Source organism: Sitophilus oryzae, unplaced genomic scaffold (assembly GCF_002938485.1).
Source record: "Sitophilus oryzae breed Bouriz unplaced genomic scaffold, Soryzae_2.0 scaffold_85_pilon_pilon, whole genome shotgun sequence".
Classification (NCBI taxonomy): Eukaryota; Metazoa; Arthropoda; class Insecta; order Coleoptera; family Curculionidae; genus Sitophilus; species Sitophilus oryzae.
In genome coordinates, this window is record NW_022147483.1 from 892,784 (window position 1) to 915,672 (window position 22,889).

Consider the following 22,889-nt stretch of genomic DNA (forward strand, 5'->3'; position numbering starts at 1 on the left):
TGCTTTTATCTTCGTTGACGGCAAAAATGGATCTTGTGAAGAAATTCGTTTTATGGCTTTTATCACATTGGGACCAACTTTTTTTAGGTCGTCCTGGTTTTCTTTTTATAGAGACATCTCCTCTCTCATTATATCTCTTTAAAATATAATGTACCGCTGATTTTCCAAGGCGTAATTGCTTAGCGATTTCCGATTGCTTCAAACCATCCTTAAAAGCATTCACTACTCGCACCTTAAGATCTGCAGACAAGTTAATTCCACGTGGCCTGATATATCACAAGAGCTCAAATGTTTTTAAATCGCAATTGTTCATAAAAGCAGAACAAATGAAACTAACGATTTTTAAAAATATTTGGTTCATCTACTTTTGTCCAAGACAAAAAAGCAATATTTGCCAATTCTTATCTATCTATAACTGATAAGACTAACAGAAAAATTTATATTTGTTTGTAGTATTTTGGTGAGAATGTATTAACCTTTTAACATACAAAGGTACATAAAATAATTTTGATATTTAACACCTCAAATCTGATTTCCTTCGCAATTATTGTTATTGGTTCCATTTACTTTTGACCAATACTGTATCTCTTATAGTTTTCTAGATAAAAAATAAAATATGTGTAAAATTGACAAAAACATAATTTTGAATAAGCATTGGTAAAATCATGAATTAAACATTTTTAAAGTTGAAATTTAGGTTATAACGAAAGTCGGAAACACAAGTTAGAAAACTAGAATTAATCCATTTGATATTATCTGACTTTATACTTTTATACAATAATTCAAAGTTGAATTATTGCTGATCAAACTTCTTAAATATTATATTGAAAAACCTACGTTGACCCTAGTTGACCCTAGAAAATAATAGGATAATAATTTTGAGGATAACCTACAAAAAAAATGAGATCCCATCAAAAACATAGAATGTAAAAAATGCCCAAGTCTCGCAACACAATTCTTCCCCTATACGTTGTGAGATCTCATGTAAAACCAAGTCAGTTTATTTTATTTAGTTTCTCTTTAAGCAGATATTCAAATTGTTAGTATCAATATTAGTTATCTTTATTTCTGTAATAATTATAATGACTTGGCAATTGCACAGCACCATAATTATAAGAGAATAATCTACCATTTCGATCACTAAGTAAATCTAAACAATTGCCAAGTCATTATAATTATTACAGAAATAAAAATGACTAATATTGATACTAACAATTTGTAATAAAATTGTTGAATATGTGCTTGAAAAGAAACTAAATAAAATAAACTGGACTTGGTTTTACATGGGATCTCACAACTTTTTATAGTGGAAGAATTGTGTTGCGAGGCATTTTTTTTATATTCTATGTTTTTGATGGGATTATATATACCTTCCTCATCTCTCTATCATAAATAAACTCCGAAATCGAGACTCAGCACAACCGTCGAAATATTCGAAAATGACCAAATATATATCAATTAAACTGTATGGCAGGTCTCGCAGCCCTTTAATAAATAAGCAAAAGTCCGTGTAGGGCCGTCCAATAATGGAGCCGATTAAAGATTAAAACGCGCGAGCGGCAGAGAGAGAGAGGGCCCATCATATCTCAATATTTCAGCCCGGGGGCTGCAACGGCTCCCTCCCTTTATAGACCCGTACCTGCCCCCCGTCCCCCCGCTCTGAATTATGCATTTAATTAAATTTATTTACAGCAGTTACTAATATATTAATGAAACAGTTGCTATTAATGCGAAATTGTTTCGTTTCGCTCGCCCCCGTCCCCCCCCGGGTGCCTCCCAGGCCCCCCACGGGGAGCACAACACGCCCGTTCATGGATAATTTATGCCAAGTTATCGATTATTCGGAATGGGGGGGGGGGGGGGGGGGGAGAGATTGGAGAAGCTGGAGAAAGAAATGGGGGTGGGTGAATTATATCGTTTGGTAGGGTTTGTTGCATATTCTCTCTGCGATTATTCGGTTTGTTTGGTTTTTCTTTTTATGAAATTGGTATTTTTTTATCCCCACAGGTGAAAATGTTCTATGCACTGATGTATGAACCACATTCAATCAGATTAAAAAATTGTATTCTTCTCCGCTACAGACTACAAATTGTATTTTCTCGATAATAAAAAATACGAAATCAACCAACACTCAACAAATCAGATGTTTCACGCCTTATATATTTCCACACATTATAGAATAAGTTATATATAACAATCTCAATATTATGAAAAAACAAAAGATATGTGTATCCCGAAATATGTTTTATTATTTTAACATATCCATAAATAATATATAAATTACACCGCGCAATATATTTTATGTTATTTACATTTATTTTTATTGCGCAAAATTAATTATTTCCAAGTCTATTTTTACCCTCCTTAAATTATTTTATACATTATTTATATTGTTTTTATATATCTATCGTAAATATTTATAGTAATAATTATTGTGAAAAATAGGCTTTCATATCTTGCGGACGACGTATTTACGATTATTTTCGTTACTTATAATTTCGAGAAAAAAAAGAAATATTGTTTTTATTATTAATTTCCGCGGAGTTATAAATTACGTTATCATATTATTTATTAAACAAGAATATATATCTGTCTATGAGGCTATATTGTATATAAAAAGATTTATTATGTATTTTTATAATATTATATCTTTCAGAAATTACTTTAATAAAAGCATATTAAATATAATATCATACGATCGAAAAAAAAACGGCGTCAAAGACGGCTGGGGAATGACAATCGATGGTAATTTTGGTGAGGTCAAACCTTGTGAGATTGACCTTGCCTACTTTGACGATGTTTTTTTCTCTGATCCGTGTAATATAATTAAGTTTAATTAATAGCTTTACTAAAATAATTTAAGAGTTACACTATATACAGGGCGTAAAAAATAGTATACCAAACTTGAGTGGGTGATACTATACAAATAAAAATAAAACAAACAGTTTCTAAAATGCTTCCTGAAGAAGTTACAGCCCTTGCAATATTTTACCCTTATAGCCCTCACATGGAACATATCTTGAAATTTTTTAAAGCTTATTACGGAACTAAACCAAGAGTATCCATTTTAAAATATAAAAATGTCCAAACTTTTTATGTCATATGTTGAAATTACTGTATATATTAAGATAAAAAGTTTTCCGAGAAACTACCCTCTACCCAAATCAATGAAAAGTACCCTTTCAAAACAGTTATGGATTTTTCCAATATTGCCATTCGATTTGGCATTAAAATGTGTGTAAAAATACCAAATTTCAAGAAAAATTATTTACCAATGTTCTTAAAAATAAAAAGAAATACATTAATTTTATTTTTCTAATATTGCCATTCGATTTGGCATTCAAATGTGTGTAAAAATACCAAATTTCAAGGAAAATGATTTACCAATGTTCTTAAAAATAAAAAGAAATACATTAATTTTATCTATACTCTTTGAAGGGCAGTAACTTCCTGGGGAAGGCACTTTTTGCTTTATTTTTATCTATAAAATTACCCACTAAAGTTTGGTACACTATTTTTTAACACCCTGTATACAGGAATACAGTGATACTGTATATAGTATATAGAGTGTGTCACAAATAAATATGTATCATAAAATTTAAAAAAAATAAATACATATATAGTTATTGTTGTGTTTTTTATTTGATGTGTGTTGTGTAAAGTGTATGGTGTGTTTGTTTTGATAAAATAAGGGATCAAAATAGTAATAATGATTATTTTGTATGACACTTACCGGCTATTGATGATGTCGAGGCTCCGAGCCAAGCATGTGATGATTCTAACAGCTTAGCCTGCAAAAAAAAGAAACCCTATAAGTATAACGATATTTATAACAAAATAACAAAAAAAAAAACAGTTTAACACTGTTACTATACCAAAATTAAATGGGGATTGGTACGATTTTTGAACTGATTTTAAAATCAAATTCAAAACCTAATTTTTAATTATTAATATACAATATGTCCCCGGATTGTCTTTACTAGACGGAGAGAGAAAACTTTTTTATTATTGATTTTTTGAGAAAAATGCATTCTTCATAAAAAAATTTGCTGGGTCTAAAATCCCGTTTATACATTTCGAAATTTCCATACGGTTATAGAGAAAATGATAAAAACTTGAAAATTTAGGTGAATTTTTTCTAAGTTTTAAAAATCAAATCTATCCATTTTCTGTACTGCGCATAAGCGTAACCGTACCAAAAACGGTTCTCTGTTATGTTGGAACGAACCTATAATAAACTTCTTCGTACGACAATAAGTTACTTTAATTAAATAAAATTAAACCCAGTTATTTCTAGCAAAGAGTGAAAATATATATGTATGTAGTCGCCTATCGTCCTGAAACAGACACAGAAAGCACATTTAAAGCCGAAAATAATAATATTTAATGCTACATAGTTCTAGAAGTTGCGCGACTTCCGCAAAATGTCGCTCGTTTTCGTATAAATCTTCGCGTCTTCGGCCAGAATTACACAACAACGACAAAAAGAAGAAACCTACACGTATTTATTAGTAGGTTTGTGAAAATTATCGTCCTGACGAGCTCTGTAATGGGATATTATGACGACGCCTGTTTTAATTTAAAGTCCCAACAATGTTAGATGGGAAATACTAATCTTAGAACATTCGCTTAGTTGAGCTTCCACGACGACATTTTTTTTGGTTTGTTTTCTAGCACTTTCTCGACCACTTTTCCCACTTTCCAACGAAAGATATGAAATAGAAAGAGATTACATTAGGAATGTAGATGAGTGTAATGGATATTCTCCTTCACTAGTTGATAAATTAATTAGAAAACGTAAGTATAGGTTAATGATTTCTGAAAATTCGACTTTTCAAGTGGAGAAAGATACGTCTAAATATTTTTCAATACCGTTTGATAGAGAGTTATCCCGTGGTCTAAAAGGAATTTTTAAGAATGTCAATTATAAACTTGTGTATAGTGCTAATAATAAATTACAACAATTATTAGGTAATCCAAAAGATAAAACACCTCCACTGGAAAAGATTGTAATCAGAAATATGTTGGGCAACCTAGAAGATCAATATTAACTACATTTAAAGAACATTTAGCTCAGATAAGATATGGTAGACCGGATAAATCTTGCGTTGCCGAACATATTGTTGATAAAGAACATTGTATAGATCTTAATAATTTAAAATTAATTAAACAAGTCTCAAATTACAAGCAATTAGATGCATATGAAAGCATCAGAATTAATAAATGTAAAGATAGTATGAACAGAGTCAACGGTCCAATTCCTTCAAGTTCTTTGTTCCTACTACTCTAGTGGCGGAAATTTAACTGTTACGCTCAGTTGGCTCTGACTCGGTTTGGCTAGATTTTGCCACGCCCACTCGGTGCCCACTGAGCGAGTATATAAACGCTCAACTTGTAGATTGTACTTTAGTTTATAATCATCTGCTGATGATGCTAACATTGTTAGCGAAACGCGCGTCCAGTGTAAAAGTAAAAGTGTTTTGGTGTATTGTGGTGATTTAGTGTTTTTATTTTGCTGTGTAACACCAAAGGTTCTAACCCTCAACTGTAAACTTTCTCGATTAATTTGTAAATATTATTTGTGTACAGAGTGTTCCATTTTGGTTAAGAGCATACGGTATCTCCGTTATCAGTGGATATAGCAGAATGCGTTTTTTTGCGAAAAAAAATTATAGCCCTCTTAGTTTCTGAGCTACAGTGTCTTTTTGAAAATGTTGCAATTTGGGACACCCTCTGTATTTCTGTTATAGTGAAAGGTATCGAGAAGGTGAAAACTGTTTCGTGTAGAACTTTTTGCGTAAAATACAGTGACGTAATCTGATTTTGAACAAAAAATTTTTTTTGAAGATATGAACTAAAATTATGTTTTCTCAAATGGTATCAACACCCTGTATATTTATAAATCATATGATCTGGCTTGCTATGCATAGACACTCTATATTCGTAAAATCGTACTTTAACTTACAATTAAAGTACAATTTTTTCCAGATTCCTGACATTTTTTTTAAAGTAACTTTAGTAGTTTATGCCAAGTTACCTACTAGGAGAAAAATCAAAGCAATGCAGCGATTAGCGTCTGTACACACGAGTTAGTGTGACGTAAGTTGCGTGTTCGCGCATATCGAACATTAAAATCTCATATAAACACCTCGTTGCAATTAGCTTCATGTTAATATACACCTTTCCAACTAAAACACTGAGAAAAAATTAAAAATAACATCGACTTTGATGTGGGAATATTTTTAGTTGGCGCTTTTTAGTGACTTTATTCCGACATAAAAGTCTAAAGACAATAATTAATTATAATTATCCACTTTTGGTTAAATTTTTCTTTATATTAACCCTTTTTGAAATAGTGATTCATTTTAAGGGGCAAATATTTTTTTATGGTTGTATTAAATCTTGTAACATTCTAGATCACTGCGATACGCCACTGATTCTCAGGCACGTGCTACGTCACTCAACCTCCTGCTTGTCGCCGACCTTATCACAGACATCGATCTGTGGCTTCTTCTTTGTCAACGCGACGACCACCGACAGGACGACATATTGCCGGAACGATGTTCCTTTTATTTCTTTACTACTTCTATTCGTCTCTTTTCTTCTTCCATCGCTCGGGCATCTGAATAAAAAACAGTCTCCAACAGGAGCGCATCATTTGAAATCAGTGCTGTGGCTTCAGAATTTTTTTTATATACTGAACGAAGAATTCAATAAAGGTTGTGATAAATAAAAAAAATGTTTAAAAGGTGAAACTTTTTGGTGTTTGTTTGGTCTACACTATTTAAGGTTACACTACTACACTTTTTCCATAAAATCTAAGAGATAAACTAAAAAGAATTACGTTTTTTTTTCACTAAACACATAATATATTTATACAATAATTCTTCTTCTTGAGGTGCCTCTACTCAGCGAAGATTGGCGATAATTACAGTGAATTCTTCTCGACTACTTGCTATTTTGACGTGTAAGAAAACCAACACAGGTTTGTCGAAACAAGGACGCAATATCCACAGAAAGTAAATGTTTGGGCAGGGATATTCGGACACAATATTATAGGGCCATTATTTCTTACGCGAAATTTAAATGCAGAATATTATTTGGAACTATTCGAAAATCATATTTTACCTGCTTTACATGATGCCGCTAGGGAAAATCAGGAAGTTTGGTACCAAATGGATGGCTGCCCGCGGCACATAGTACCCTGGCTGTTCGGGAATATTTAGACAATAGTTTTAACGGAAACGTTATTGGCCTAAATCATACAGTAAATTGGCCAGCAAGGTCTCCTGATATTTCGCCAAATGATTTCTTTCTCTGGGGCCATTTAAAAAACAGGATATACAAGGATAAACAATACCCAAATCTAGACGAGTTAAAAAATGCTATTTCTACCGAATGCAATAGAATTTCAGTTTGCCAACTAGCGAATGTAAGATGAGAATTTTATGATTGCTTGGGTTATTGTCTAGCAGTCGATGGAGGAATATTTGAACATCTTAAATCCTAAAGTTCTAACAATTTAATAGTACCTAAATTAATAAGTTATTGAATATTGTAATAATACTATAATTAACCTTGTAATTGATTACTTTATTTTACTTTAATTCATATTAATTTATATTTATAAATACATCTTTAAGATTTCCGATGTAGGAATGAGTTTTCAATAATAAAGCACTAAATAGGTAAATTTCTAAAATGACAACTTCATTTGACAGTTATCTTTTACCTTGACTGGTCCTCATAAGTAAATACAGAGCCATAAGAAAGGAGAAATATTTAAAAAGAAATCGGCGATAACTCGTAAACGGGCTAATAAAAAATATCTAAAGTTATTCTTTTGAATGTGGGTTTTAGTGCTCTTCAATAAATCTAAATAGAATTATTCTCTAAAATAATTAGGGAAGCCAATAATTGACCCCATTAAAATTTACATGGGATTTCCTTTTTCCCGCTCGACGATGCAACACCCGGTATACATATTATATGGTAAAAATGATATTTACAAAAAATGCATATACTGTGTTTCTCCTTGGAACAGCCGAGCTATGCTCGATATATGTCAGATATTTTACTTAAATAAAATCACCCGAAACACCAACAACACCTTTTTAAAGACGCCTTTCTCCCAGTAATGGCCTCAAAATCGAATTTAATACTCTTAATGGAGTGCAATCATCGACCAGGACACCTCTCACACCCCTGGGGGTCTTCCAAATTCACCCCCGAGGGGTGCAAAGAGGAGAGAGGCTTTTTATTGGCAAATAAACGCAAAATTGCGAATTAATGTTCGAGTGGAAAAACGATACAGAGGGCGCAGCGATACGAATGCGGCGGTAATGACTCGAAACATTAGTACACAACGACTTCGCGTATCTTTATTGATATAAATACATGTCGAAGTACCTTATAGGGTAGGTTTCGCTCTTTTACTATATCTGGTTACCTTGCGAATTTCGCGTATTTCTTTCTTTATGAAGTTTATTTCCTTAAGATATAAAATGGTACTCAAATTTATTTTTGTTTAGTAGAAAATAGCGAATTATGAAAATAAAGTGTTTCAGTGAACCAATGACTTCAAAAAATATTACAATATTATTTAGTTAAAAAAAAAAAACAAAAACAAAACTAAAAATATAATGAAAACCATAAAATTTAACATTAGTTACCCTGAAGAGGGATCTTCATTATAACTTTTTATATTATCTTTATCGCATCAACTGTCATCTGTGGCCACGTTTTTCGTACGGGAGAGACAATTCGTGATTTTCGTAAGCTAATGACCGCGCTTTTAAAGATTTAATACTGTCAGAAGAGAGGTTAGAAGTTAAGTCGTGCACCACCCAGGAGATTGCGACCTTTTACTGACTGAAAAAAATATTAATAAAGGCAATTACTTATAAAATATTATTATACAATCCTTGTTAGAAGTGAAAATACGATCTTGTATTTATTATTCTTCTATTGAATTAGTTTTGGTCTTGCAATCTAATAAATAGTCTTTGTCTTGGTGTTGCAGGGTCCAATCTTGTTCTTCTGCAAGACATATGCCATTTTCGAAAGTTTTTATTGCAAAAAAATACTACATTTTTTATATCTTGAAGCCCGGTCAATATACGTATCTCTATTTAAAAAACAAGTTGTAATATATGAATTATCGCTGGCACCTAACATCCGAATTTTCTTCACAATATCATCTATCTACTTAACATAGTGATGGTCTAAGGTGGCAAGTCCGGTAGCCTAGCATATTAATCTGCTTTTGTCGTAAACGAACGCTCTCTCCTCCATGTTTTATAACGTTACGCGCCCTCAGGCATGTGCGAGGAAATCTAATAATTTACTTAGCTCATATCTCGATGGAATGAAGGGAAAAAAAGAACCTCCAAGCGAAATGGAGGTGGGTTTCTTATTAAGTAGATTCCAGCACAATTTGTGTAATTATTTATAAAATATACATGGATATTGCTATGTATATATTTGATTTTGAACTCCTTTTGTTCTAGCGAGCAGTCTTGTTGACATTTAACTAGATTTTACGTTTTATTTTGTTCTTGGCATGTATGGCACAATATCTATTGACATCTCCATATAATCATTTATCATCGTTTTTAGGGTTCCGTACCCAAAGGGTAAAAACGGGCCCTATTACTAAGACTTCGCTGTCCGTTCGTCCGTCTGTCACAAAGGTCTATCTTATGAACCGTTATAGCTAGACAGTTGAATTTTTTACAGATAATGTATCTATGTTGCCGCTATAAGAACAAATACTAAAAACAGAATTAAATAAATGTTTATAAATAAAAAAGTACTTTCACTAAACATTATCTTTTAAGTAAGAATTTTACATAGAATCTTTCAAGTCCTCGGTGGCCGCATGGTTAAAGCGTTAGGACTTTACGCTGCTATGACGTAAGGTTCGACTGCAGGTTCGAATCCTAGTCAAGGCGACTTTTTTTTAATCGTTTTTTTTTAATTTTTATATATTTTTACATATTTATTTTTACTTTTTACATATTTATTATTGATTAATACAATTTTTAGTAATTTTTTAGTTTTTTTTACAGAAGATCGTTTCAACCTTTTAAATGTATGATTTGGTTGGTTTTTCATTAGTTGTCTTGCCTATTGGATTTTATTTTATTTGCCCAATTTGTGCAGCTTCTCAAAAGATGTTACTAACCCCACTTTATTTTATTTATTTAGATAGTGTTTGAACATTGAAAGAAGCAATATAACTATCAAATAAACTTTAAGTCACGTGATAAACAAAAATAAATTAATTATAAATATATAAACAGTTATTATGTACATACAACTCTATTTTAAATACCTATTCTTCATGTTCGAACATTTAAAGGCCTGAATCTCAAAAGACCACTCTTATGACGTATACCCACGTAGATTTATAGGATATTTAATGCACACAGACACGCACACGCGGACCCCAACAAATAAAAATATTTTAAATCAAACAATTTTCGAAAATATTTCCTAAATATTTACGGTAGTTACTGGTGCCGTTATGCGCGGGTACTACTACACTATTTATTTAAAAGTTGGGCCGAGATTTAATTCCCGGAGATATAAAATGTTATTTTTAGACTTTTTTATGCGTCCCAAAACAATACGAGCGCTCCTAGTAGGCCGGGGGAAATGCCTCCAGTTATTGCCCGCCTGCTGCCATTTTATATGTGTTTGTGTAAGTCTATCCGGACAAAATAAACATTCGATTAAAAGTAAGTTTTAATGGTGTGTTTTATAACCCATGGTAAATTAGAAGCCAGCGTGCGCTCCCCTCAGTATATGCTGGATTTTGACTTTGCTCGTAATGGAGACCAGTCGTTGAAATATATATTGATGCTCTAAAGTTATATGAAATCTTTACAATTTTGAGAAAACTTTTAGATTGAATAAGAGAAAAATAGTGTTTTATAAATGCCCTCTTAAATATGCTGTCAAATAAAAGCCGTATCTATATATTACACACGCTCTAAGGTCGATATAAGATTAACTGCGAGGGGCTACCGTACTTGCTCGATCCCCCCAAGGGGGCGCGCGTCACTTATCTTTGAGCTTCCTAACCTATTATTATCGCTAAATGTTAAGTAGATGCGGTAGTACCTAGAGTCGCCCCCTTTTTAAGGTACTCGTTTGCATAATGCGATACGTAGTGCGATGGCAATGCGAGATTGGTCTTTGTTGAAATGTCGTACGCAGTATAATTTTCTTCTGATGTTGCCGAAGGATTTTAATTAGATAAATGCCACTTTATTTATGATACTCTATTAAAATTACTTAATTATAATTTATAATATAGTTATATACCCAATATACCCGGACATGTCCGGGTTTTTACTACCTCCTCACAAAGGCAAAAGAGTTATACTTAACACATTTTCAACTGCCTGTAATGTGCCCTTAAAAGCTTCATTCAGAACCTTTAGCAATTAGTGGTTTCAATTACATTTATAGTTTACGATCATTCACAATGTCTAAAAAACAAAATTAAATTTAATAGAATATCCTAGCAACAGCTTGCGGTAGTCAGTTGTATCCATAGAAAGAGCTTAATATTTAGCTTACAAAACAATGTTGCCTTTTCTAGGTTTTTCCATGCTACGCAATCTCTAGCCAATCTCATCCATTGTCTTCCTGCCACTGTTTTGACGTCATCGTCCCATCCCTTTTTTTGGTCGGTCCACATTTCCTGTAGTTCCGCTTGATCTTTATAGTATGATTTTTTCGAGCCATCCGTCTGGATTCTGTCGTGGACCCTTCAGACTTGTCACTCTTTTAACAACGTCTATTACTTTTGTTTTTTCATGAATGTGGTTATTTTCCGTATTTTTTCTCTCAGTGTGACTTAAGCATACGTTTCTGAGCCATACGATGGGCACCTTTTTATTTTTGAAAATATCACTCATATTTCCGAATGCCACCCATGCCAAATGGATCCTGCAGGCAGGAGGAATGGTCGAACCATCGATCATCAACCAGCCACTAAAGATCACTAGACCTTTGCTTCTATATCTGTCTATCTTGAGAAATTTTCATCCAGTTACTGTGGATAATGTCTTAAGTCGTCATGCCATCTGGTTGAAGACGGACTCATGCTGTCATGCATCATGTCTTTTGGTCTCCATTCTATAGTTTTCTTCGTCCATCGATCATCGTTTAGCCTTGCAAGTCTCCTACTCAAGTTGTTATTTTTTCTATGGTATTCTGTGTACCTCTATGCGGCGCATCCCATTTTGAGTAAATAAAATTAATAAAAGATTAAAAAAAATTACACCATTTTTTTCGATCATCGTTTAGCCTTGCAAGTCTCCTACTCAAGTTGTTATTTTTTCTATGGTATTCTGTGTACCTCTATGCGGCGCATCCCATTTTGAGTAAATAAAATTAATAAAAGATTAAAAAAAATTACACCATTTTTTTCGATCATCGTTTAGCCTTGCAAGTCTCCTACTCAAGTTGTTATTTTTTCTATGGTATTCTGTGTACCTCTATGCGGCGCATCCCATTTTGAGTAAATAAAATTAATAAAAGATTAAAAAAAATTACACCATTTTTTTCGATCATCGTTTAGCCTTGCAAGTCTCCTACTCAAGTTGTTATTTTTTCTATGGTATTCTGTGTACCTCTATGCGGCGCATCCCATTTTGAGTAAATAAAATTAATAAAAGATTAAAAAAAAATTACACCATTTTTTCGATCATCGTTTAGCCTTGCAAGTCTCCTACTCAAGTTGTTATTTTTTTCTATGGTATTCTGTGTACCTCTATGCGGCGCATCCCATTTTGAGTAAATAAAATTAATAAAAGATTAAAAAAATTACACCATTTTTTCGATCATCGTTTAGCCTTGCAAGTCTCCTACTCAAGTTGTTATTTTTCTATGGTATTCTGTGTACCTCTATGCGGCGCATCCCATTTTGAGTAAATAAAATTAATAAAAGATTAAAAAAATTACACCATTTTTTTCGATCATCGTTTAGCCTTGCAAGTCTCCTACTCAAGTTGTTATTTTTCTATGGTATTCTGTGTACCTCTATGCGGCGCATCCCATTTTGAGTAAATAAAATTAATAAAAGATTAAAAAAATTACACCATTTTTTCGATCATCGTTTAGCCTTGCAAGTCTCCTACTCAAGTTGTTATTTTTCTATGGTATTCTGTGTACCTCTATGCGGCGCATCCCATTTTGAGTAAATAAAATTAATAAAAGATTAAAAAAAATTACACCATTTTTTCGATCATCGTTTAGCCTTGCAAGTCTCCTACTCAAGTTGTTATTTTTTCTATGGTATTCTGTGTACCTCTATGCGGCGCATCCCATTTTGAGTAAATAAAATTAATAAAAGATTAAAAAAAATTACACCATTTTTTTCGATCATCGTTTAGCCTTGCAAGTCTCCTACTCAAGTTGTTATTTTTTCTATGTATTCTGTGTACCTCTATGTGGCGCATCCCATTTGGAATAAATAAAATTAATAAAAGATTAAAAAAAATTACACCATTTTTTTCGAAAATAGGTATTAAATTTTTAAAAATTTACCTAAATCCCCTGTATATGTTCTGGCAGCAATTAACAAACCATCGCTGGCGTCCTCATTGTCACTGACAGACATATTTGGGCGTTTGAACGAGACCAATCCCAAGACGATGGCGCTCCATATACGCGAACCGCTGTCCCTTCTAAATAATAGAAGGGTTGTTAGCGAGAACCATCTATTATTCATACTAACAAATATAATCAAGAATTAATGTCCAACTTGGAGGAGGAACAAAAGCGGCGCCATAGTGTGAGTTGTGAGTGTATGACGTCAAATGCGCGAGGAGATTTTAGATAAAAATGAGTTATAAATTTAATTAGGAAACTTTTTTTAAATATAATCGAAAATAAATTATGTTTGAAGGTGATTTTTGCACACAAAATATTACTTGAGGATTATTAGAAAACAGACGACTATGTATAGCTATAACTTGAAGGCATTTCCGGTGAAATAGGAAGTGACCGAAAACAATCGAATACGTCAATCAATCCTAATTTATGTTACATACAAACATATCTGAAAAAATAAAAAAGTTATAGGGGTTGGTTGAGAGGCACCCGGTATATTGCTGAATACTATTTCTTCAATCTTCATTACAAAATATACTAGTTTTTTTTTCTCAGGTAAGATTTCGACAGACGATGACAGAAGAAAAGCAGATGACGTCCCATACCAATCTATTTATTTTACTAAAAAAAGTTTCTAATAATCTTTAAGTTAACTATGGATGGGTTTAAATATAAATTCGTCATGCGTCGTCACTTGTTGTTTTTAACCAGTTTTATTGGATTATTTCAAAAATGACAGATCGTATTTCAATTTTATTGGTTTGACGGAACGATGAACGACAAACGGACGCCGATGCGTATGAACTCGCCTTTAGATTTTTGACGTTTGTCAAAGTCTTGCCAAATTATAGGTTATAATTTTGTGACAACTTTTGTCAAATAACCTGCGTTTTGGAAGATGATGCATTTTGATTCGTGTTATTACGAGTGTTTTGTGTCTTTTGAAGTCAAGTGGAGGAAAAATCGAGTGAAAATGAACTGTAGAACCCAGAGCACAGTTTATGGTTAATACTCGCTGCCCAGGGAGAAAGTCTTATACAGATACACCAATAAAGTTACTATCAATAAAGTTCGTATACCATCTCGTCGTAGATAAGTGCATCTCGAATATGGTAGAAGAACCATACTAAACACATACTAAAAACTGGAGTAGCTGTAAAATATCGACATCACACGATAGGTAAATAATGGATTTTAGTACTGCAGAAAAATAATGTCAAAAGGTACTGGTTTAAAAAAATTAGGATTAAAGTTAATTAATCAACCTGTGAGGTATAAAATTTGGTAAGTGTTATTATTAATAAAATAGTTTGTTTTATTTATGTTGTTTTATTTATTCCTGCGGAATATTACAAATTTGTATTTGTACATAAGTTATATTGACAAATATAATCATAAATGCGGGAAGTTTCATAAAGCTTGAAAGTAAGAAATAGTTCTTTTTTATATTTTTTGGTATGTGGTGTCTTGTTTTTGTTTGTTTTGTATTAACACATACCGTTTTTTATTAAATAAAATAACTCGATTACATTTTTTCAGTTTTATACAGTTTTTTTCAAAATATCTGACAATATTTTGAAGTTACTTGTCAGTCCTGCTATGCGTTCCAGTTTTACCAACTTATTTCTTTGTAAAATAAAATAAACTATTTTGAAATTAAAATGACAGACACATCTATCACTGTCAAGGATCTTCTCGTTGGACAGACTATAGACTAGAGGATTTAACATATACACTTACACAATTATTTTAATTGTTCTTTGATGTTCAATACCACCTTCACAGAAATATTTTGAAATGCTAATAAAGAGACATAACGAAATAGTTGAATATTATTCGAATATCTCCGCCCACAGGAAAACGGTTGAAATATTATTTTAGCCGTGTGTATACGTATTTAAAAACAATAGATAAATTAATAGTTATTAATTTATAATGTAAAACAGGGATAATTGGCGCGTCCGCCCAGAATACAATAATACAATTCGCCATCGGTAAATTACTGTAAGCCCACCATTCTATATTATTTTAATTGCATCAATTTTAATGCATTAACTTTTGCGGTAATAAATATGTGCGCGTACGCGATAATTATTAATTATTGTCGTAATTTCGACTCTGGGATTATTTTGTTCGCCGACGATTGTTGCTAATTTTTGTCCATTATTATTATACCGGCAGGAATATTGCAATTAGCCACTTTACAAAACAACTTATTACTTTGCCAATTTTCTTATTAACGGCAATGGGTAATTTTCTATTATTCCTCTACCGCTGAAAGAGAGAGAAAAAAAAAACGACAGCTTCATCAGCTTATGCGGTTTTCATAGTAATATGTAAAAAAAATAAAAAATAGACATGAAATCACATAGAAATGTATAAAAAACTAACCAATACAGATTGATTCGTTTTCAACCAACGTATACAACGAAAATGTAAACGAACTGTTTGTTTGTTGATGGTTTGATTTGGTCACAGACAATACAATTTTATGTTTCGGTAGTACGCGTAGTTTCAGGATCTTCATAGATACAAAAAAATAGTTTTAAAGTAAAAAAATGTCTCTAGTAGATATCTACAGAACATTGTATAATATCAAATGTTTCTTAACATATACATTCTATAATATTTTACATTAGATTCTCTACTATAGTCTATCAAGCGAATAACTTTGAATTTGACAGTTCCCGCGGGCTTTTCTAGTGTTAATTTTATTAGGTTAGCAACTTGCGGCCCTGCTGACGCAATGCCGTCTCTAATAAAACAGCCTCACTTGACTATGGCTGAAATCGCACTCCATAGTCAATGTAGATAGTTTTAGTGTTAAGAATAATAATTTTAAAAAATATGTGGTCACCTTTTGACAAGTTTATATTAGTTTATTAATTGTAGTAAACATTATGTGGGTGTGTGGTGTGAATATTTTATATGTAATTTTTTGGATTATATTCGACATAATTTTTTTCATATTACACAGCACTGATGAAGGCTATAATGTTACCCGAAACGTTTTTTTTAAACCAAATAAAAATAATGAAAAACCAAATGAAAACTTAATCAGCGTTTTTCCCGAATCTAAATCCCAAGAAAATCAAAAATTTTAGAATAATTTTACATATAAAATGACAGCGATCTTTATTTCATAGCCATCGCTGACGCCTTTTTTTCTATGATATTGTATTATTTGCAAATATAATTTTTCGAACATTGATACTTATAAAATATACATATAAATTTTGTGAATGCAAATAATAATACATCACTATTAGTAGATATTGAATGTTTTTTTGTTAAATTAGATCGATTTTCAAACCCCAAACTTTAAAATATATTTTACATTTTATCCATTATCCGATGTACCTATTCATTATTTCTATATTGTAAAACATTTGCTGCATTTGTGTGGTTCATAGTTTATTTGCCAAAGTATTTATTACTATAAATAGGTATATGTATTGTATTTATTAACTGTATATTATGTATATTTCATGTAAACTATATCATTTTTAAAATATAATGTTTATGAATGAACATGTATCAATAACAATGTATCATGAATACATGTTTTCCATGTATTCTACAACATATTTATTAATCCGTAGTATCTAACTCGCGTGACGTCATCAATCTCGCTCCGAGGCTGTTCTATTAGAGACGGCATTGGTCTGATATTTAGAGATGTCAAAAGCTGAAGACATTTTACTTTTGACAATTATGACATTTTGTGTTGATTTTTGCAAGAAGAGGAAGAACTGTCCAGTGTCCAGCTTTCACATCCATAGAGTAACACAGAGAAGATGTAGCATCTGACCATTCGAGTTCTGAGTTCCGCACTGAGGTCTCGTCTTGTAAAAAATGGTTTCATACTCACGAAAATTTTTCTCGCTTGCTCAATTCTTGAAAATATTTTTCTTTTCGGGTCGCATTGACTATTGATGTTAGCTCCTAAATACTTTATTTACACTTGTTCGATTGTTTGTCCCTTGACACGCAGATGTGCATTTATTGGAGTCTTAGAAAAGACCAATATAAGACCACGATAATGAATACAGTTCTTTAAATTTAGTTTTTGTTAACATTGATAATATAATTCTCGATGTTGTAATTAAGTATTTGTTAATTTAAATTGAATTTTACAACTTCTATTTCAATCTCCGTTTATTTTTCCAAACAAAACAGTCCCTCCCAAGTTTCCAACACCGCACATTGTTTTATATCAGCATTATTTCATAAAACATAGGGAATTTAAACAAAAAAACGGTCGTATTCATCCGGAAAAAAAACCGTCCTCATAACCGGTTGAATATAAAAAAGCGGGGGACCGGTTAGAGGTTTTTGGGGGTCGTGAGACTAAAGTTATGGACGTGGGGACCCAGGGGGGGAGGGATTGGGGTAGCTAGCGGCGTTATTAAAACGATAAATTCGCGGCGGCGCGACGTTTTTTTTATTATTTTTTTCCGGCCGGCGCCGCTCGACTGGCGACAAGTGATCCGGTGTGGGTCCCCCTTTACCCCCTTCTGCGCTACCCCAACGCCATTATAAATATCTAAAATAAACTGTTTTAATCTCGATGGCGCGCGGCAGTACCGGCTGCCCAAAAATTGCTTTCATAAATACCGCTTTATTAATTTTTATATTACGGAAGTTACGGGCCTTGCGAGCTGAGTTTTTTTGTTTTAATGTCGGTATTGCTGGAGTTACACCAGCCTGTCAAGCTCACTATACATTTTAAAAGGAGTGTCTTACTATAGATTATTATATTTAACCACCCATAAATAATGGCTAACGTTTCAATACAAAAAAAGGGACAGTTTTCACTCTTCTCGTACTTTTTCTTGATTTTTGTGAACGCCAAATGTTAAAGTACTTAAGAAAAATACTCTGTTTTTTTTTTTCTCAGGTAAGATTTCGACAGACGATGACAGAAGAAAAGCAGATGACGTCCATAACTATGGATGGGTTTAAATATAAATCCGTCATATGTCGTCCCTTGTTGTTTTTAACGTTTTTATTGGTTTATTTCAAAAATTACAGATCGTATTTCAATTTTATTAGTTTGACGGAACGATGAACGACAAACGGACGCCGATGCGTATGAACTCGCCTTTAGATTTTTGAGGCTTGTCAAAGTCTTGCCAAATTATAGGTTATAATTTTGTGTCAACTTATGTCAAATACCCTGCGTTTTGGAAGATGATGCATTTTGATTCGTGTTATTACGTGTGTTTTGTGTCTTTTGAAGTCAAGTAGAGGAAAATTCGAGGGAAAATTAAATGTAGACCCAGAGCACAGTTTATAGTTAATACTCGGTGCCCAGGCAGAAAATTTTATACATCAATAAAGTTACCATCAATAAAGTTTGTATACCATCTCGTCATAGATAAGTGCATCTCGTATATGGTACAAGGATCGTACTAAACATATACTAATCGAGTTGCTGTAAAATAACGACATGACACGATAGGTAAATAATGGATTTTAGTAGTGTAGAAAAATAATGGTCAAACAGTACTGGTTTAAAAAAATTAAGATTAAAGTTAATTAATCAACCTTTAAAGTATAAAATTCGGTATTATTATTAATAAAAGTTTTATTTATGTTGTTTTATTTATTCCTGTGGAACATTACAAATTTGTATTTGTACATAAGTTATATTGGTAAATATAATAATAAATATAAGTTTATAAATAAGTTTCTTGAAGCTTGATGCAAGAAATAGTTCTTTAAATTTTTTTGGTATGTGGTGTTTTGTTCTTGTTTGCTTTGTATTAACACACCGTTTTTTAAATAAAATATAACTCGACTAGATTTTTTCAGTTTTATACAATTTTTTTCACAATATTTTGAAGTCACTTGTCACTCAAATTTTAAATATATTAATTTCCTGCTATGCGTTCAAATTGTACCAACTTATTTCTTTATAAAATAAAATAAACTACATACTTTGAAATTAAAATGACAGACACATCTATCACTGTCAATGATCTTGTCGTTGAAATTTATTCTGAACTTATTTTGATTCCAGAAATACGCAGTAGTTTCATGTCCACGGAATATTGGTACACCCTGTATATTTCGAACGACAAACAATGCGCCATCCGGTATACATGCATACACGTATTCATTCGTTGTAAATGAGAACAGTAAGCATTTAGAAGGCAGTCCGAGTTCTCCACCTCTAGCAGCCAGGTGGGGGGACACCAACGGGGGAACTACTACCGCCTCCCGAGACACGTGATTCCCCCCTTGGCCCCCCTGTTGACGTACGTCCCCCCACTGGCCTTCTTCAATTAGCCAACAACAAAATAAACGAAAAACGTTGGCGCGTATACGCGTTCAATGGTTACGTGGCGTCGGTTTGTAGTGATAGTATCAATGAGCTGCTACTCAATGACTTATTGACGCTGTTAAATATACAGGGTGAAAAAGATAGTGTACCGAACTTCAGTGGACGAAATAATTTGTTTTGTTTATTTTTAAGAACATTGCTGAAGCGTTTTTCTTGAAATGTTGTATTTTTTTGGCACATTTTTCTGCCAAACATGTGATGTAAAGATATTTTCGATAGGGTAACTAGTAGTAATTTGGTTGGAGTGTATAATAATGGAGTTACATACCAGATATAGTCTAAAAAAATATCAAATATGTTCCAAGTGGGAGCTATAAGGGTTCTAAAAACTTCCAAGAACTGTAACTTCCCCAGGAAGAAACTTAAGGCATAATATCTATCTAGAATGCCACAATGAAATTAGCGTGGTACATTATTTTTTATACGCTCTGTATAAAGGAAACGTATTTTTTCACGTCAAATGAAATTATTTTAGTTTACCTCAGATTAGATATTTCCAAAAAAGAGTTTTTGAATAACTATCTACGGAAAAAAATTTCCCGTAAAGGGTTACATTTTAGTGACGTATTAAGCTTGTTCTACACGTGTCTGTCTCACGCTTTCAACTTTAAATCGCGTTAGCGTCAATATTAAAGGCCGGGCCACAGAGTAAGGACAGTTCTCGCCAACGTACTTCGCTCCGCAATAATGCAGTTAGTGAATTATAGATGGAAAGTTGGTAATTGTGATTTAAATAATATAAGTGTGGGACAATAGTAATTAGGGTCGTTCCGCATAGCTGCCGGCTCGATATACGACCTTATCTTTCTTTGTTCTATCTCCCTCTATCCTGTACCTTTTCTTTATACAGTCGATCAACTTTTTTTTAAACGAGATATTTAGATTCGTTTTTTAGTCCCTTATTTTTTACTCAATAAATCATTGACTAATCAGTGAATCATTAATCTTAGTAAATCTGCCATCTCGATAGTGATTATACTTATAGGTCATATATCAAATAAACTTTTAATCACGTGACTAAGCTTGACCGGCACAGTGTCGCCAACTTTTATATATTTTCTTTTAATCAAAATATTTTAAGAAACAAAAATAAATTAATTATAAATATAAACAGTCATTATTTACATCAATAAAAGTCAGCTTCTTAACAGCACTTAAGGGACATAAAGGGCCATTACTACCGCTTTCCCGTTCAAAATATTCTAATAAAATTGCGATGAGTTTTTTTTACGGCGAGAGAGAGAGAGAGAGAGAGAGAGATAGAGAGAGAGAGAAGTTTAATTGATATCGTTTATATATTTGTACGGTTCAATTTTTCTGTGGAAATTTTCTCGTCTTCTTTAACGTTCGACGTTCCTGTCTGCCGGTAACATCATCAGATCCGCTCGATGCTCGGCTGCTGGCAATTAATACTCCATTCTTAATTTCTTAATTGAATAGCATCATTGGCGGTTAGTTGCCGAGCTAATTATCGAATTAAAGAAGGCTTTGACTAATTCCGACCGAGGATTACTTCAATTGTCAGCGCTGAGGAGAGAGAGAGAGAGACATAGAACAAGACGGTGGGCCTACTATGTGAATAGAACAGGCCGAAATTCACTCAGAATCTCTAGATTGCTCCAGCTTTTTCTATAATCTTACAGTTTTTTTTATAAACACTTTCTTCTTCTACGTACGTTGGACTATGTCCTGCGTTTTCTTCAAGGGTTCTCTATAAGAACTGCTCTTATAAGTGGTTGTCCAGGAGGTCAACGTGTGTTTGGTCATTTATCTTAAATAATTTTTGAAGTGAAACTTCTTTACGCGCGCTGGGAGTAAAAATTCAAGGCCGTGACACACGAGCTAGCGAGATGAAATCTGGTAAGGATCGCACGTTCGCGTAAACACCAAAAAAACATTTGATTTAAAGCTAGGAAAATCATTATAATAAACTTGTTACTGTGCCTGTGTACCAATATCCTCAGGTTGTATGCTAGGAAGTAAATTTTCACTTATAATATCACAAGAGCTTAAATTATTTTCGGAAATTTTTTTGAGGGCACGAATATTTTGAAAATTATCCCGAGTCGAAGACGAGGGATAATTTTCCTAAAATATTCGTGCCCGAAAGAAAATTTCCAGGAATAATTTAAGCTTGCGTGGTATTCGGTAAGAAAATTTCACACCTAAATTTGAAAAAAAAAAAAAAATATTAATCCAACATGACATTTTAAAATAATTTCAATTTGTTAATAATATTAACAAATATTATTATATTTTAATTAGTTACATCAAATGCTAAAACTCAAATGGGTAATATTTCAATATATAGACATTGTAGTTCATTCACATTATGATTGTAGATCTTATGTTTACCTTTTCAACTGTCAAAAAATTTCCACTAAAGTTTCGTGGCGCCTCGAAAAAATTTCCGGAAATTTTTTCAGTTGCCATGGTAACTAGTCAACATTAAAGCATGTTATTGGTTGAAAAGTAGAGGTGTGAAATTTTCAGGCATATTTTTGTAGCTTCTGAATAACGATCTAAGTAAAGCATCTAGCTCAGAATTAGAATTATTAGAGTTAAGCAACTCGCATTTTTATTGGAGGACATTGTCATATTTATTTCAAACCAATAATCAACGAAAATATTCGGATAATTTAACAAAATGACTGTAAATCACTAAAAATAATGAACAAAACATACCACACGAATTGTTGGTTAGGTTCAAATTTTCTTCTTAAATAAATTTGAAGAGGCGTTAAAATTATTAACCATTTGCATAAGTGTTTATTTTGGGTGGTATTCCACAAAATTTGCAGGCTATTGAGGAAACAGAAAATGTACAGATTACATAGAAATAAATTGAATATTAATTAAAAACTTGAAGTTAAAATTTTCGCTCAAATAAAAAAGAAAAAACTTCGGCCTG

General features: G+C 32.5%; 1 protein-coding gene across 6 annotated transcripts in view; it reads right to left on the reverse strand.

Annotated features, from left to right (window-relative positions):
• The window catches only part of LOC115890223 (protein bric-a-brac 1-like), a 506,239-nt gene that overhangs the window by 19,716 nt on the left and 463,634 nt on the right, over nt 1-22,889 (reverse strand). For all 6 annotated transcript variants that reach the window (XM_030910400.1, XM_030910399.1, XM_030910403.1 and 3 more), the window contains one exon: nt 3,734-3,791. In XM_030910400.1, coding sequence (XP_030766260.1) covers nt 3,734-3,791 — 58 coding nt within the window. The remainder of the gene's footprint in view (nt 1-3,733; nt 3,792-22,889) is intronic.